This window comes from Oryzias latipes, chromosome 13 (assembly GCF_053564925.1).
Source record: "Oryzias latipes strain Hd-rR chromosome 13, Olatipes_Hd-rR_3.1".
Lineage (NCBI taxonomy): Eukaryota > Metazoa > Chordata > Actinopteri > Beloniformes > Adrianichthyidae > Oryzias > Oryzias latipes.
In genome coordinates this window covers 33,946,565-33,963,018 of record NC_136249.1, presented here as the reverse complement: position 1 = coordinate 33,963,018, position 16,454 = coordinate 33,946,565, and the positions used below count along the sequence as shown (strand labels likewise).

Below are 16,454 nucleotides of genomic sequence, written 5' to 3'. Positions count from 1 at the left end.
ACGTACTTTAAGACAAACCGGGATGAATATGTACATATAAGGTTTAGGTAAGTTATTAGACGAGCCAAGGTATGTTTATAATTGCTTTAATGAAATTCAGTGCACAAGTATTTCATTCATGAATAAGGAAAAAAAAAACCACAACACGATTGAAATATGTTGAACATGTTTATTCAAAAATAAAACTGCCACAGTTTAACCACATAAGCCAAAAAACAAACAAAAGCAGCCCCCGCAGAAGTCAATTTAGAGCTTAAAACCAAGTCAGAGTTTCAAACTGAAGGGACAATCAGCATTAAAGCTGACCATGTTAGTAAAAAGGGGAGAAAAAACAAAAACTGAATGAATGTGACATTTAAAGGCATGCAGATCAGAAACCATATCACTATTCCAGTATGAGAGGATACTAACATTCATGAAGTGTGCAATTCTGAGATCCTGTTTCCCCAACACTGCAGCTCAAGGTTCTTACATTTGAGCTCCATGTAAACAAGTTTCTAATTTTCAGTCTTTGTCACAAGCTGATCAAATCTTCTGCCACAGGATACTGAGGCTGCTAAAAGGTGATTTCCTATCTTCGCTGCACACCTTACTGAGAAGGACGCAGCAGCAACATTTAAAACGAGCCCCTCCCCCTCTACCTGCTGTACTGACTGAGCCTGAACCCGCACAGAGGTCACAGCACTGTGGATGAACCTACACCGGGAACCCTGGGACTACACACACATACCAAAAGAAGAAAGCAAAAACTCATAAGAAAACAAAGTAGCTGCTGTAACTGGGGTGTAAAAGCTGATGGGGGTGCGGGGGTTGTTGGGGGAAGTGGTAAAGGGGGACAAACTCTTCCTCACTCAGTCATCTGCAGGTGTGGGGCTTCGCTTTGGAGTTGCCGAACGGGAGCGGCTGAAACACAGACGGAGAGAAATTAATTTGACGCAGCGGGACGAGAAAAGCACAACACATTTATCTATGGTTCCTGATCTGACATGACAAGATGTTTAAACCGCATGAATATCAGGTTCATGCCGACAGCTTTGTGCTTTAAACACATCTGTTGGGTTTTTATTTCCTCTGAGACGACAGGTCTTTAAAGACCCACTCCGATGAAAGTGGTGCTTTGAATTCTTGTGGCCTTTTACTGATAATGGAGGACATTTATAGAGAAAATTCAGCTTAAAGCTGCGTTTCTGAGTTTTTCTGTATTCAAATTATTGTGAATCAGGAGCAGATGAAAAAATGCTTTTGGAAAACTTCATACTCCAAATTAATCAACAGATGATCGGAGTGGGGCTTTGAATAGTCGTCCAGGGTCAAAGCTGCACATGTACCTGAAACCCAAGGGCAAATAAAGCTCCTGGCTCAGTTACTGCTAGCTTAAATGATGTTAAACAAGAAGGAAAAGATGAGAAAACGTCCTAAGACATCAGCTCGTTATCACTTTCTCACATTCATTCAGTCTTCCACTCGCTCTCTCGTTCACATCCACACCTGCAACATAAGCATGCTTGTTTAAGGCTGAGCAAGCCTGTACATTTCTGTAACCATCATCAACATGAGCTTGTCAGGGGGGGGTTGGTTTTTGGTTACCTTTGGAGACAGTGGTAGAAACAACAAGTACAGAGAAGCGAAGGATGAAAGGACTGAAGGACGGATGACTACAACTTGCAGAGACACTGCGGCGGGAGGCTCTTGAAGACTGATCTCTCGTCAGCTCTTTCTCTCACACTCAGAAGCTAAGACGCAGCCGGAGAGCTCTGGTAGGTAGGGGGGGTCTGGTAATGGATTTAAACGGTCGAACTGTGATCTGTGTAGGTCAGCCCTCTGGTACGTCTGAAGGCTGGCTGGACGGGTGACTCTAGTCGAACAACTGCATGTGTGTGCAAGCTGATCTCGTCTGAGCGTGTGCGTCGGTCGAACAGACAGTCACCCACTCTCTCTGGGGGGGGGGGGGAGTTCGGTCGGTAGGTCGACCTCTTTCTCGCTGTCTAACACCAGATGCAGTCGCAGGCTGATCTCAGGTCAGCTCTTAGTCACCCTCCTGCAGGACGTACACACCGCCAGCTGGCAGACCCTGGGCCTGGGATCAGCTGCGGTGTCAGTGCAGTGCTCAGCTCCCACCACACGCTTTAAAGAAAATATGAAAAATAAACAAATCTGCTGCAAAGAACCTTACCCCAAGTTACACCACTGGAGCTGCTTATCTGACATCAGCTCAAAATGTGCTCTTTTCAAGCCAAATTCAGGTAATCAAATTTGAATTTAAGGTTAAAAAAAAAAACATTTATAATTGCGACTCACTTTTTAACAACAGTAAATTCTACCTCTAAATCTCATTGCTTTTATCTGCTGAGTGAAAAGTTAATATGTTAATGCCACTGTCTTTCATGTGCTCTCCTTTCTGGATCTGGATTGCTGAAGAAATCAGATTACAAAAGATGTAGAGACCCAAAGGAGATCTGAAAAGAGAGCACAGGAGATCCAGATCTTTGTGAAGTAAACCTCTCCCTGGAGCAGATAGAGGGCCAGGTCCTTCTGTTTTACCCCTCCCAGTCCATTATTGGCCCCCAGCTCAGGCTGAAGATCTCTGCTGCGAAGGATGAGGGATCTCTGCAGGTGTCCATCACCTCCTTGGCTGACTCCGGGATGGAAGAAGGGCCTATTCAACAACCTGACCTAGAATGAACCCTCGCCTTGGCTAATGTGAAACCTCATTTTCTGATTGAAACATGTGTCTGACCTACACCTCACTGCAGCTTCCACCTGCACTGAAGTTACATTCATAAGACTGAGATTTACACATTTTTGACGGTTCATACTTGCTAACCTAAATCACAGATGAAGGCTGAGGGGGCTTACCTGTTCCGCTTGTGGTTGGCAGATGGAGATCGAGATCTAGATCTGGATCTGGACCGGGATCGGGAAGCGGAGCGCCCCCTTCTTGGTGCAGACCCAGACCGAGACCGAGACCTGGATCGAGAACGACTGAAAGAAAAGAATCAGAAAAAAAAATGTGGGTATTGTTATCAGGAGCCGGTTTTGTCGTTCTTCTCGCACAGAAATGTTCTGCGCTGTTGCTCATCAGTAAAAAGGCAGAGAGGAATCCAGCAGAGGCTCTTTTCCCGTTTGTCCCTGGCATGAGGCCAGACAGCCCGTAGTATATAAACAATGTTGATCCTAAAGCTAGTGTGAGCAGGAAGCAGAAAAAACACTTTCTCTTCTCACAGTGAAAACAAGCACTGCAATGCCATAGACATTGCTCATTTTTTCTTCCAAAACACTCTACTCTAAACCAACAGGTCAGCGTTACAGAAAATGACCATTACAGATTAAGTTTCATTCATATGCTCCATATTCACTAACATTTTGATAAATATTTCAATAAAAAATAGTTTTATCTGCTAATCAGCAGTGTCATTTATAACTGACAATTCCAACAGATCTGCTGTCTTGATAGAGACGCTCCTTGCAGAAAATGCACAAACAAAATAACCCAGCCAACCTTCTCACTGAAGTCCTGGACTTGGACCGAGCCTGGGAACCAGACCTAATGCGAGGAACACAAAGATTCAGTTATATCTTTAGTCAGAACAGCGATCTCTCCTTTCAAAGCTTTAAAGCTGCATTCCTACCTGCTTCGGCGCCTGGAATAAGAGGGGGAGCGACGGCGGCTCCTAAAACAAGAATCCAGTTGGTCACATCTGTTCACATGCTCAACAAAGAAACCATTTCTGGACTCTGGGTGTTTAATTCTCATTCAGTCGGAGAGAAAATTTCACCGTACCTGCTGTAGCTACGGCTACGGCTGCGGGATCGAGTGCGGTGGCGGCGCCCGTGAGACCTGGACCTGGAGCGAGATCGTGAATGAGAGCGAGACCTGAGGGAATAAAAAAGAAGAAAAAAAAAGGGAGTTGAAATCATAACTATCACACTGCTGCTCTTCTGACACAAGCAGAAACCTGTGACAGGAGGAAACGTATACCGGCTGCGACGGCCCCTCTTGCTGTACCGGTAGCAGTCGTAGGCATAGTGGCCCCGGTCCCCACATTGGTAGCATTTGTCGTTGGGATCAAACTGCCGACGGCTAAGGCGTCCGCGGCCCTTCCTGGAAAGACCCGTGGACATCTCTACTCGAACACGGGACCCACAGAGAAGCCTGGAATAGTTTTAAGAAAAACCACAAATGAAACTTTGTACATTTTTGTCATCGCCAGAATATCAATAAGCAGTCAGTGAAGAAAAAAGTAACGCACTTTCCATCCATGCCTTTGACAGCATCCTCTGCATCTCTGGGGTCCTCAAACTCCACAAAGGCGAATCCAGGTGGGTTCCTGGCCACCCACACGCTTCGCAGCGGCCCGTAATAACTGAACGCTCGCTCCAGCTCGCCCTTGGCAGCTCCATTGCCGAGGTCCCCGACGTAAACTTTACAGTCTGTCGCTCGAGATGAACTACGGGAGGAAGAGTAATAAGACATCTCTCCTTACCTGTGAAAAAACAAACAAAAAATAAATCAATCAAACACCCACACCCACCAGGTTTTGACACTTTATATTTGAAAAATTTACAATTTCTCTGACATGTCTTTAGTGTTTTTGGACAAATATACATCATTCTTAATAATTTCTGATTAAAATAGAAATTTCACATAGTCTTCTTCATGTTGGATAAAGAAAAGCCCAAATATTATGAAACCACATGTACTTTACCTTTAAGTATAACAATTAATTTAGTAAAGATTGTTTTATCTAACCTAAAGGTTCTACTCATAAATGGATGTAAACACTTTTTGAGGTTTAAATATTATGCTAGTTATTGTTAAATAACTATTAATGATCTAAAAAAAATTCTGCAATGAACAGTAATATTTCTCTTGTATCATTAATTGTTGTATGACAAAACCCAGTTTAGCTGCAAAGGTTATAATAGACAAGAGTCTTAAAATTTTCCAAACACGAGACATTTAAAAATTTAAGTGGAAAGCGGCTGGATGAATGGACTACAACCTTGATCTGCCTCTACAAAGACCGTTTACACAGTTTCCATGGAAACTGTGGCAGTGGAGGAATTCTTCCAGCTTTTCACAGCAGTAATTTTTACACCCTACCGAAGAAAGCCAACGTTTTAAGTAGAACCGTTAGTTAAATTTTTATTTACTAGATGTGTCAATAGCTGCTTCCGTGGTCTCCAGCGCACCCTGCCGAACGCGCCAAAAAATTCAAGTATTTTTTTATTCAATATTTAGAGAAAAATCACGTCCTGAAAAACACCGAAGCAGAGTATTTCCCCCCCCCCCTTTTTTTTCTTTCAAAAACACGACGGATACGTAAAACCGAGTCAGACCGATTTATTTATTTATTTTATAAAGATGGTTTAGTTTAGCGACGATGATGTACCTGACAGACAAACGGCACTTGTCTTGTGTGAAGTTTACAATGCCGGCTACAAAAACCCCTTAATTGGTGCCATATCTTTGTAACTTAAGACGGTTACAAAATCATAAGGATTTATGCTATTAGAAAAACGAGTTTCCAGGAAATGGTCTAGGCCTCCGTTGCTGCCTGCCCATAAACAATGGCGGTAGCACGCGCTAGCTAGCCTTACCTCCTTCCGTCAATTTTGGACTGAACTCCGAACAGGACAGATTCTCAGCGGCCTTCGACCAAAGCCGAGGTCAATTTTGAACCAAACAAACAACAACTGTACAGAACGAGTAGCCGAATATCCGATCAAACGGACATCACTGCGTCCCTCATGTCACCCGAGAAAGACGACTTCACGTCCTGTGCGCTGCGTCACATCCGCACCTGCGCACTTCAACCGGAAGAAATCGCAGCCAATCTTATTTAAAAAAAATAGATTGTATTTGTCAGTCAGCACTTCATTCCTATTTTAAAGTAAATAATAGTTAATAATGGTTCTTTATCCACCACTACAATGTCTGGTTGGTTCACCATTTCCATGCTGTCTGTCTTATCTGGAAGTCCCACAGGATCTTTTCTCATTCTCTACCACTTTCAGAGGTGTTTTCCATTTTGACTTTGGGGTTTCCAGTCCATATTTTGCACACATATTCATGGATATTATTCCAGCCAATTGATTGTGGCGCTCCGTGTATGCTTAATAGGGGTTTCTAATTCTATAATTGTATGATTTGCAAAAAACAGTAATTCTATTGAAGTGAACTTATCCCAATCAAGTACAAATTATTGATGAATCAAAACTCAGAACCTATAGAGTAAACGCATTTAAAAAAGCAGTGGAAGAATCATCCTATTTTATGAATTGACTCTAATCTACACCCCTTGGTCCATGTGTTCATTGTTTTTGCTACATTACCTTCTATTTTTTTTAAAATGACTGCGATGAAGCATGTCTGGCATAAAGCACTAGATTGTTTCAGTGTTTAGGGGTTTTCAATCTATTTGGAGTATTCCTTTTAATTGTTTGGAGCATGTGATCAGTCGAGAGAAATGACTTCAGGGTGCATCATCCCAGTGAGGCGAAAAACCCCACAGAAACCATTTAAAAACACATATGGTGCAGAAGATGTGTAATGAGAAAAAAAAAGACGGACACGTGACACCTTGAAAATAGATAAATTATATTTAACTAAGGTCAGGTTCACTTGATTAAAGACCTTCATGTTCTTCCATTAACACATTACACCTCATGCCATGTTAAAAAAAAAACTGACATTTTTTCAGAGTTTTTTTTTAAATTTCATAACAAAAATTAAATATAATCTTTAGTTACTTTATTACAATAGTGAATAAATGTATATGTCTATCACACCATATCGTAATAACAAGTCAGTTGTATATTCCCTAAAAAGATTTAGGCAAAGAGAAATTTTCATCATCACAGTAAACAACTTCACAGAGAGACACACTGAAGAGCTGGGTGGGGGGGTGGGGGGTGGGGTTGAACACTTACACAGAAATATTGGACACCAACAAACAAAGATGACCGGGGGACGCTGCACAAACAGCAGGGTCTGTTTTTGACGGAGGGGCAGCAGACAACCAAGAGTTTGAGTCTGTGTGATTATCTTCATGTGGGTGTGTGTTTTTGTAAGTCTGCGCTTGTTTTTTTGTTTGACTGATTTTAAATAATAAATAATGTACATCTGTGTGTTTATACGAGTGTATGTGTTTCTTAAGGGGGTGCTTGTATTAATGTTTATGCTGTTTTGTTTATGAATGTAGAGCAATAAAAGTATACTTGAGGTATTTTAAAGTGCTTTACAAAAAAGTTAAACTAAAAAGACTTTAAAAAAACATATGAATAAGACACTAAAATCACAATTCGAACAAACAATAAATTATTTCCTTTTTGTCTGTCATTTTTCATCAAGCTGTTTTTTTTTAAATCCGACCAATGAAAGTAAAAAATGTCGGGATCTACTTTTTCCGAAGTCTGTCGAACTCGCTGTGACGCTGAGATATGTTCAAATTGACCATTTTCAACACTCACAATAAGTTTGGGATATTGTGAAAAACTGTCATAAACAGCGTTTGTTTCACTTCACAGATTTTGTGATTCTCGATCGATTTGATGTTTTCCACATAATTGTCTGACAAAAGTTCTGAAAGGAAAACACAAAAAGATTTTTGAAATGAATTCTGTGGGTCTAAAATGCTGATTTAGCCAGAAAATTAACCCTGGTTCTTCATTCCAACAGCCATGAATACACAACGGCACGGAGCGGTTGAGCAGTGCCACCCATTGTGTTGGAAGTAGACAGTCAGGTGTTGAAGATGAACTCGTCTCAAAGTGCCATCAGCAGACGTGCATCAAGATTCAGAATTACTGGCAAAGTTTGTGACAGATCTAGGAGTAGAGCCCTGCCAGTGACCAGAACCTAAGGACCTCTTCAGACATGGTTTAGTAAACGCCACACAGCTGCAGGCCGTTTGCCAGATGTGAGGGGCACTAAGGTTTCCAGACAAACCATTCACAACCGACTCCATCGCTTTGACTAGAATGACAGATGACCGCTGCAGGTGACTTCACTGACACAGAGACACTGCCATGAATGTTTGCAGTACAAGACCATGTGACCTGGACAATTCTGCAATAGTTTACCGTCCTGTTCCATGATGAGCGTCGGGTCACCGTGTACAGAAATGGTCGTCAGCGTGGCTAAAGAAGGCGAGGTGAGCAATACGCCAATGTCAACATGGTTTCCAGGGTTGGCTTTGGGAGAGAAGTGGAACAGTCTGGTCAGGCATTACCAAGTTGTTGTCGATGTAACTCCACATTCTAACCTCAGTGACATCATAGGACCATCATCATCCTCCAACTCCATCATCAAACGCCCAACTTTCTGTTCATGGAGGATAATGCTCCACCACATGGTGCCAGAGTTGTCAGAGTTGGACTTCAGGACGTGGGAGTGGCTCATATGTTATGGCCAGCAATGACCCCTGACATGAAGCCCATAGAGTACGTCTGGATGATGGCTCCCAAACCCCAAGTGACTTGTCAGACCTGAATGTAGCACTTGGGGAAGAGTGGAACGCCTCAGAACACCATCATGAGGTTAGTGAGGAGCAGGAGACGTTGCTGTCAAGCTGTTAGTGCAGCGAATGGTGGGATTACCTGCTATTGATACGGTCAATGGTTGTTATTTGAGGCTATCTTTTATATTGTCCTAATTTTCAGGGTAACAAATATCAAACCTCGTGTTTCTTCTCATTCATTATTAATAATATCAAAGGGAACTTTCTTTAAAATTCAGACCAAACAGGAAAAGCACACATGTAAATAACCTTATCCCAAACTTATTGTGAGTGTACTTGTGTGACAAAAAGAAAACTATGTGTGTGTGTTAGTCTGCGTGTGTGTTTTTGTGTGTGGGCATGATTCAAAACAGTTTGCAAATAAATTAAAAGTGAAGGATCGAGTAAAGTTTGCCTACAGGCATCCGTCACAGTAGACCATGCTGCAAACACACGGGGACTCAACATGCATGTGCAGAGGAACACGGAGGAACACGGAGGAACACGGAGGACGAGGGAAGGTGGAGGGGGAACACAGAGAGAGGGGAACTCTGGAAGAGGGAGGCATCACATCTAGCTACAGAACAGCAAAAGGCCGAAGCCCACAGTTAGTACAGAATTTCATGGAAACGCAGCGAATTGTTGGAAACTCTGTGTCCGGCTGCTGAGCCTCCAGGTCAGACAGACCTGCAGGCGAGAAGCGGCATCGTTCCTTGGCGTTTCATCATGTAAACATGCTACTTACAGAAATAAAGCCCTCCTTCACAAGACCGAGATGCACAAAGGGAGACGACCAACACTGCAACACCGGACCGCAAGAACATTCAAACAGGGTGAACTCTGTCCTGACGTGCATCAAACCTCCAAACGGCAGCTCTTCTCCTCATTAATAAAAACAGAACGCAGACAGCAGATGATTTCACACACTGTTCAGGCGGTTAAAGGGCAGCTTCCTCACAGTGCAAAATATATCAAAACCTAATCCACTAAATTCTGCAACAGCGTCAACGACTCTTGATTTACAGAGCAGTACTATTCTACAGGTTGGTCAGAAATACAAAAGGAGACGACCTAGAAAATCACTTCTAGAAAGTTTACAAAGTTTTGTTAATGTGGGTAAACTAATCAGATCTGTCAGATTGTTTTTGGTGTTAACGGATGTTATGGTTAAGTAAGATGTGGCGTGCACTGCTATAGTACTACTTTCCATGGCTGCTATGCAAATACAGAGCAGCACACAGACAGGTCTTTGAAAAACGAAGTTCCTCTGCTGCCTGTATCAACGTTCCTCCCTTAAAACTGTCATTTTTTCTAAGCCTGTTTAGACTCGAGATCTCTAAGAATTACAGCCAACCCCGCATGTTTCAGTCAACAGATCTAACACTGGGCACGTGTTAAACAAAGAGCAGCTTGGGGTCGTTTGTGAAAGCTTTAATACTGCTTCGGTGTTTTCCCTAAGACATCCTTTGCTGTTTGAATGCTGCAGAGTTTTAGTTGCTTTTGCAATCAAGTTTTTTCTGGAAGCTTCTCAGCTGCCTGTGCGTGCATCCTCAGCTCCGCCTGCCTCTCTGCTCTGTACAGCAGAGACTCTGTTACCCAAGCTGACCCACAGATGCAGGGATGTCATTTACAGGTGGATGCAGACAGAGGTAAACTGCACATGCAAATTCAGCCTCTGTCAGGGTGACAGAAGTCACCAAGGAAACCATCCACTAAAGAGACTTCTTCTTCAGTTTGTTTAAGTCAGTTACATGTTTGCATTTCGCCTTGGTATTTACAGCGCACGTGGAGGACTGCTTCACCCAACCTGTTGGGTTGGTGAAAGCATCCTGTAGTAAACAAACATAATGTTATAGTTTTGTAAACATTGGACTCCTTTTTTCCGCCTCCCCAGTGTAAAACCATGAACCTACAAAGTTTATAGTGCAGAGGAGGCAGAAATGTGGATGAATTCAGTGGTTTTGCTCCACAAAATCAGCAGTCTGATTCTGCAGAACTGCTACCCCACCTGGCTGGGAAGTGAAGCCCCAGCTGTGGGTCAGAATCAGCGCCGAGCTTCACCTGACTTTCTTCACACCCAAAAACTTCACCATTTTCCTGCTGCAGACTGAACTCATTTGCATTCACAGTAACAGTTCATCATGTTCACATGTATGTACAGCGAGTGTCTATGTGTCGGACGTGTTTTTGCATCAAATACCAGGACGCCTGCAGACTGCAGCGAGCCCCGCAGGGCGTTGCGAGCCGTGGACTGTACGGACCAAAGGTTAAAGTATATAGGCTGTGTGTGTGGCTGTGCAAGATGCTTCCGGAGCAGCTCCCAGTTTAAAAGCCGCTGATGTGGCAGTAGGCCTCCAGGCTGGAGAACAGGATGTAGAGAAACCACAGGCCAAAGAACAGCAGGGTGGTGAGGATACGGGGCACCCTTGGGCCACCAAGCTCCCCGCCGATGGAGGGCCGGCGCCTGAACAGGAGAACCCCCATACAGATGAATGCAAAGATGGTGAAGAGCGTGACGGAGAAGGCCAGTGAGCCCGGGTCTACCCGGAAGCTCTCTCCTTTGATATTCCAGTAGATGGCGGCCACCGACCATGCCACGCCAATCCCCAGGAAGACGTTGACGGCATTGCTGCCGGTTACGTTCCCGACAGAGGCATCGGCGTGCTGATCCTGCACGGCGGCCACTTTACTCGCAAATGTGTCTGCCGGAGAAAGAGGAGTGCAAACAAACACTTACAGATGAAACTCCAGAAAGACTTTAAACAGAGGAGGAACAAGAGAAAGGAAGACACTGAAATACAAAAAAATCAACAAAAAAGCACAAAAATTTAAACATAAGCTCAAAACAAGAAGAACAAAAAACAACACGTGAACAAAAAGTTAAACCAATACAATCAAATAACCAAAATGAGACAGGCTAAAAACATCTTAAACTTGCACAAATATTAGTGACTTAGTGACAATACAGAATGAGAAAGACTAAAAACACACTAAAGCAGCGAGTGGTGTTGCACGACCCGCCCCTACCCTCGCTGCCCTCCTTTGGACCCATCCTCACTGGCTAAGCTGGTGTTCCCCTCTTTCCCAGCCACCCTGATGGCAAATTACGGACAAAAAAACCCCACATGGTGGCTTTTTGTTGGTTTTATCTCCATAGCAACCATTTTACATTTCGGTCATTTGGGGTTCATGAGTTGGTCTATGACATTTTTAGAAGAATCGGCAAAAGTAAATTTTTGCATTTCCTTGACAACAGGTTTTTTTTTAGTTAACCACACCCACCTTCCTAATATGTCTATATATATATATATAGCATGTGTATATATATAGCATAAAAAATTGTCTCACTCAGCTTCACAATATCACGGAAAAAAAGTGCGAGCAGTAAAGGAACGCCACTTTTGCGCAACAATAAGGCCGTTCTAAAGCTAAAAACTTTAAAACCAATGTTTTTTTTTCTAAATAGCTTCCCAATGATGCTCAATGAGTTGACCCTTGTGCTGTCCTAGGCACTTTAACATTGGGAGTTGGGTCATCTAGACCCACTAGACAGTGCTCTGAACCTTTTTTCTTCAATGATTTGTGATCTTCACTGGTGTCCATGGATTACATGAAATCCTCTTCACCTTTATCCACCTTTGTCAAGGTAGGGAGAACACGTCAATGTAAGGGTGGGGTCATAGGATAGCACAAGGGTTAAGAAGGGATAAACTGAATGAGGAGTCTAAATTCGTATTGGACCTGAAGGTAAATCCTCCAAAAGGACCTGGCTGCAGACAATAGGACAGCGCACAGACATCATTAGCTGGAACCAGAAGTTCAGAACCGGAAGTTTACGCCCCTTTCCCCCTCCCTCCTACACTGGTTGAAAAATTGCATCTTTGGTTGAAAAAAAGACTACATTAACTGGAAACCCTAACAGTTACGGTTTTTCCCTTTTTAGCTTTAAACCTTTAGAACCGTAGATGTGTCTGTCAAAACCTACAATGCTCTTTGACAGATCGTAACTCCTTACATGATCAAGTGAATCAGCTGATCTGCAGAGAAAAGTGTTTTTTTTTCGCTGATAAGCAACACTTTAATTGTGCTAAAGGTTGAAAAGTTATGGTTGTCGAAGAAATGTAAACGCTGGAGCTAAAGCTTCGGTGTAAAAGGATTTTACAAACAGTAACACAGTTTTCTTACCCATTTTAAGCTCATCTTGGACACTAAAGCATTTATTCACATTAAAAAGTTTTAATAAAAGGTGCTACAACTCTGAAAACCTGAGGAATTTCCATTTTTGGGTAATAATGTCTAGGCGCCATCTTGCTTGCAGCCAGGTCCCTCTCCAATATTTTGGAAAATTTAAGATGGTGGCCTCTTCCAGAAGTCAAAGGTGAAACAAAACTTCGGTTGTTGTTCTAGACTTAGCTTGGTGGTGTGTGGGAAATTTTGTGAAGATCACTTGAACAAAAGTTTTCTTCTCCAATGTTGTGGGGAAAAAGTCAAAAATCACTACATGACATACTTTGCCAAAAAATGGCAGAAAAGCCATGAGTCCTTCAAATTTCATAACTTCCTTATCCCAGACACATCTGTTTGGTTTTGTTGGTGGATTTTGAAATTTGTTTTAGCCCCATAAGAGATTTCGGCCCTATCCATTGTTTAAACGGTTTCTCCCGCTGTGATGTCATCATTTTTTGGGGCAGGGTTTTCCACCTTACCCAGAATGCAGTTTCACTGGGTTAGGTCTACTAGGTGTGTGCAAATTTATATTTTAAGGGAGACATTTTTGCTCAGGGGTGCTGTAAGAAAGAAGATTTGAAAAACATTCTGGTCCCTGCCGTCCAGGACGTCTGCGGGATTCAAAAATAGGTGGGATGACAGGGACGATGACTTCTATTTAAGAAAGTAGGGACAGGTTGATCGCTTGATTGCACGTAAACCTGATGTGAGAATGTTTGTTCACCTGGAATCGAAGTTCCCAACGCCACGAACACCACAGCTGTCACAGTGTCCCGCAGCCCCACGGTGCAGCCAAAATGCGACGCCAAATCGCCGATGACGGCGGTAAGGATCCCAATGACGCTGATGGACACAAAGAAGCAGGCCCAGCCGTTCCAGTACTCTGTGGGGGGGACGAAGGCAAACAGAACCTTCCAGAAGACGGTGATAAAGTGCATGAAGTAATCAGAACAAGATGGTAGGCGCTCTTCTCGTCCTTCCTCATCCTCATCACCATCGCCTAAAGGAATACAAAACGTCAACATGAGGACATTTGTTTTGGAGCATTTCTGAAAGAAAAACAACAGCAAAAAGTAGAAATGTGTCTGTGAATGTTTGGGATAAAATCGAAACTTTAACAACCAGACCACACCTGCACTGACCGTCACCGCCTCTACAAACTGTTCCCTCCAAGAGTGCGTCCCGATGACCAGAGCCAGGTTGGTCTTCTTTATGAGTTTGTCGACGGTGCTCTGCCAATACACAACACAGTTATGACCAGCTGCTACAGGAAATAATTCCTTAAATCAACCACTTTCTATTTGGTTGCAGCTCCTGGCTCCATCCTGCTCAGCCATGGCGAGGTTGCACCATTCCAACGGTTCCACACACAACTTAGATTGTCACTCTGCAGAAACCATTATAGAAAACGACATATCTTGTTTTATTTTGACTAAAAACCAAATAATCATAATTAAAAGACCACTGGGACCGCTTTGAAAATAGATCAAAGATGATCGAAGTGGGACTTTAACTGGTGAGTAAAAGGGCATTCAGGGTGTTTTTGAGAGGTGTCAAAGGTGGGAGCTGTGAGGACACAAAGAAATCAAACCAGTTAAAGGCTTACAGAGACACTGGGGTCTAATGATAAACTTGGGTCCCAATTACTGGTAATTAAAAAAATAACTGTTTCTCAGTTGTAGATTTTTTACAGCTCCAAACTACCAGCTCCTCCTTCTTTCATCCTTCATTAATGCAGCAAACGGAGCTGCACTGTTGTCTGATATTGACGTCTGCTCAGTGAAATCAAAGGGATTGCATTATTTATCAAGGTGCTTCACACTCGCCACGAATCAAGGAGGACACTTGCGTATGTCCTCATGGAGGGGGTTGGATTTTAGTCGATACTTCTGCTGCTTTTTAACTAATGGAGGTGGGCGTCTCATTTGCTGGATGTGACCGTTTTGACTCGCAGAGGAGGCCTGAGGCTTTGTTCTGCGTGTTTGGATTCAGCTCTCCCCGGCCAGGATGCTTTATCTAGGGCCTCTAATGCGTCTTTAATAATTCAAATCCCACCACAGACCATCTCAGTGGGAGAGTTAAAGCCCAGGGCCAGCAAAAGGGCATCAGAGTGATTATATAACACAAACAGGCTTTATTCTTTCTGGTTTTGTACATCAAAAGATTATACTTCTTATGCTTTTAAATAATTAATCCTTTTACACCCTGTTTCTTACTTCTGTTTGTCATCATTTCAAAATCCCACATAAGCACAGAATGCAGGAAAGGTGCTGCTCCTGAAGGGGGCAGTATAAGAGAGAAAATGGACGACTACCTTGAACTCGTAGGACTCTTCGATGACCACCTCCAAGCGGCTGTGCTCCCCCAGAATGGGCTTCCCCATCTCCGCTATGCGACGAGCCTCCTCCTCCTCTGAACTCATCTGCCCCTCTCCCCCCTCTGTGGAGACACAAAAAGAACGATACATTTCTGCAGAAGCTCCTGTTATAAATAAATTATTTTTAAGTCAGCATTTTTATTTGGACATTTTCTCAAGCGAGTGGAGGACAAGGAGCAAGGAAACAGTGGATTTAAGTGTTTGTGAGTGCAGGGAGGAGAGCATCTCCTGAACCATAAAACCATAGTTTTAACTTTAATATTTATTTTGTTCGAACCGTTTTGTGCAAATTCAACCAAAACTCCATTCTGATGCAGAACAAAATATTTCCAAAAACAGGAAACTAAATTCAATTCAATTTTATTTCTATAAAATTGAAACAACAAAATCACAACACAGTTGTCTCAACAGGCTTCACACCAGTAACTGCACAAAAACATAGATTAAGTCATAAAACATAAGCAATAGCTAATTGCTAAACTAAACTAGACAGACCCTGGACATCCCTGAACATCCCCTTGAACCCTCCTTGTCAGTGAGGGAAAAACCCCTAAAAAACAGATTACAGAAAAAAAGAAGAAACCTCAAGGATGTCCACAGGAACAATTTAAATGTTTTTAAATTGTTTCTTTACTTTATTAAGATATCTCAATAACATTTACAAAGAGACTATGACTTTTTTTCTTCAGTGTTTTTAACACAGCTCAGTCATAAGTGATGGGAAGGGGGGGCGGGGTTACCCTGTGCCAGTGGTCCCGCCCACAACCCAGAGATGAATTTCCACTAAACTCATGCCGCTCTGCAAAAACTATGTCCTTTTAAACACTTTGGGCTAAAAATGGCATAATCCTGACTAAAGGACCACTGGAAGCGCTTTGAAAACAGACCAGAAGATGATCTATTTAACAGGTAGACTTTAGGATTGATGGACTTCTGGGAGATCAGGAGTTATTCTAGATATTCCAAGCAGTGGTTCTCAACCAGGTGTCCAAAATCCCCTCATGGTCCTTGGACATTGCTGGAGTTTTGTGGAACGTTTTATTTTAAAAGTGAATTACGTTGCAGTTTGTTTGAGTCTTTTTACGGGAATCAACCATCGACTGTATCGGAGAACTAGAGCGCCATGTTGGAGCCAGACGATGTCAGTAAGCAGTGATTGGTCAGTCAGTCCGAGTCACCGTTTCTATGACAACCACTCTCACCAATCAGGAAAGAGATGTTGGAAGGCCTCACCCCTACCACTTTAAAGCGCGCCCTACGAAATCTGTCAATTAAACTTTTGAACGTTGGACGTGGGGGCCAGTAGGCTCCACCTACTTTTATTGAGGCATCCGATTGGTCAGTTTATA

At 42.9% G+C, this 16,454-nt stretch overlaps 2 protein-coding genes across 14 annotated transcripts in view; both read right to left on the bottom strand.

Annotated features, from left to right (window-relative positions):
• Positions 1-155: 155 nt before the first annotated feature.
• On the bottom strand, positions 156-5,816 carry srsf7a (serine and arginine rich splicing factor 7a). 6 transcript variants are annotated; one of them, XR_013647182.1, is made up of 9 exons: positions 5,602-5,815; positions 4,251-4,484; positions 4,007-4,153; positions 3,782-3,874; positions 3,630-3,671; positions 3,500-3,544; positions 2,857-2,982; positions 1,588-2,124; positions 156-903 (listed from the first exon to the last, which is right to left on the bottom strand). XR_013647182.1 is itself a non-coding variant. In XM_004075211.5 (8 exons), the coding sequence occupies exons 2-8, from the start codon at positions 4,472-4,474 to the stop codon at positions 852-854; spliced, it is 756 nt and encodes a 251-aa protein (XP_004075259.1). In that variant the 5' UTR covers positions 4,475-4,484; positions 5,602-5,816; the 3' UTR covers positions 156-851. The 6 variants fall into 6 exon arrangements, 4 of the variants coding, with proteins under 4 accessions (XP_004075259.1, XP_078785890.1, XP_011480501.1 ...); XR_013647181.1 differs by having other exon boundaries at positions 3,980-4,153; positions 5,602-5,812; XM_004075211.5 differs by lacking the exon at positions 1,588-2,124 and having other exon boundaries at positions 3,980-4,153; positions 5,602-5,816.
• Positions 5,817-6,580: 764 nt separating this feature from the next.
• slc8a2b (solute carrier family 8 member 2b) overlaps positions 6,581-16,454 on the bottom strand; it is a 134,138-nt gene continuing 124,264 nt past the window's right edge. For all 8 annotated transcript variants that reach the window (XM_020708015.3, XM_023961335.2, XM_078929762.1 and 5 more), the window contains 4 exons: positions 15,043-15,167; positions 13,861-13,960; positions 13,453-13,728; positions 6,581-11,203 (listed from right to left, as the gene is read on the bottom strand). In XM_020708015.3, the coding sequence (XP_020563674.1) occupies positions 10,827-11,203; positions 13,453-13,728; positions 13,861-13,960; positions 15,043-15,167 (878 nt within the window). In that variant the 3' untranslated portion in view covers positions 6,581-10,826. The remainder of the gene's footprint in view (positions 11,204-13,452; positions 13,729-13,860; positions 13,961-15,042; positions 15,168-16,454) is intronic.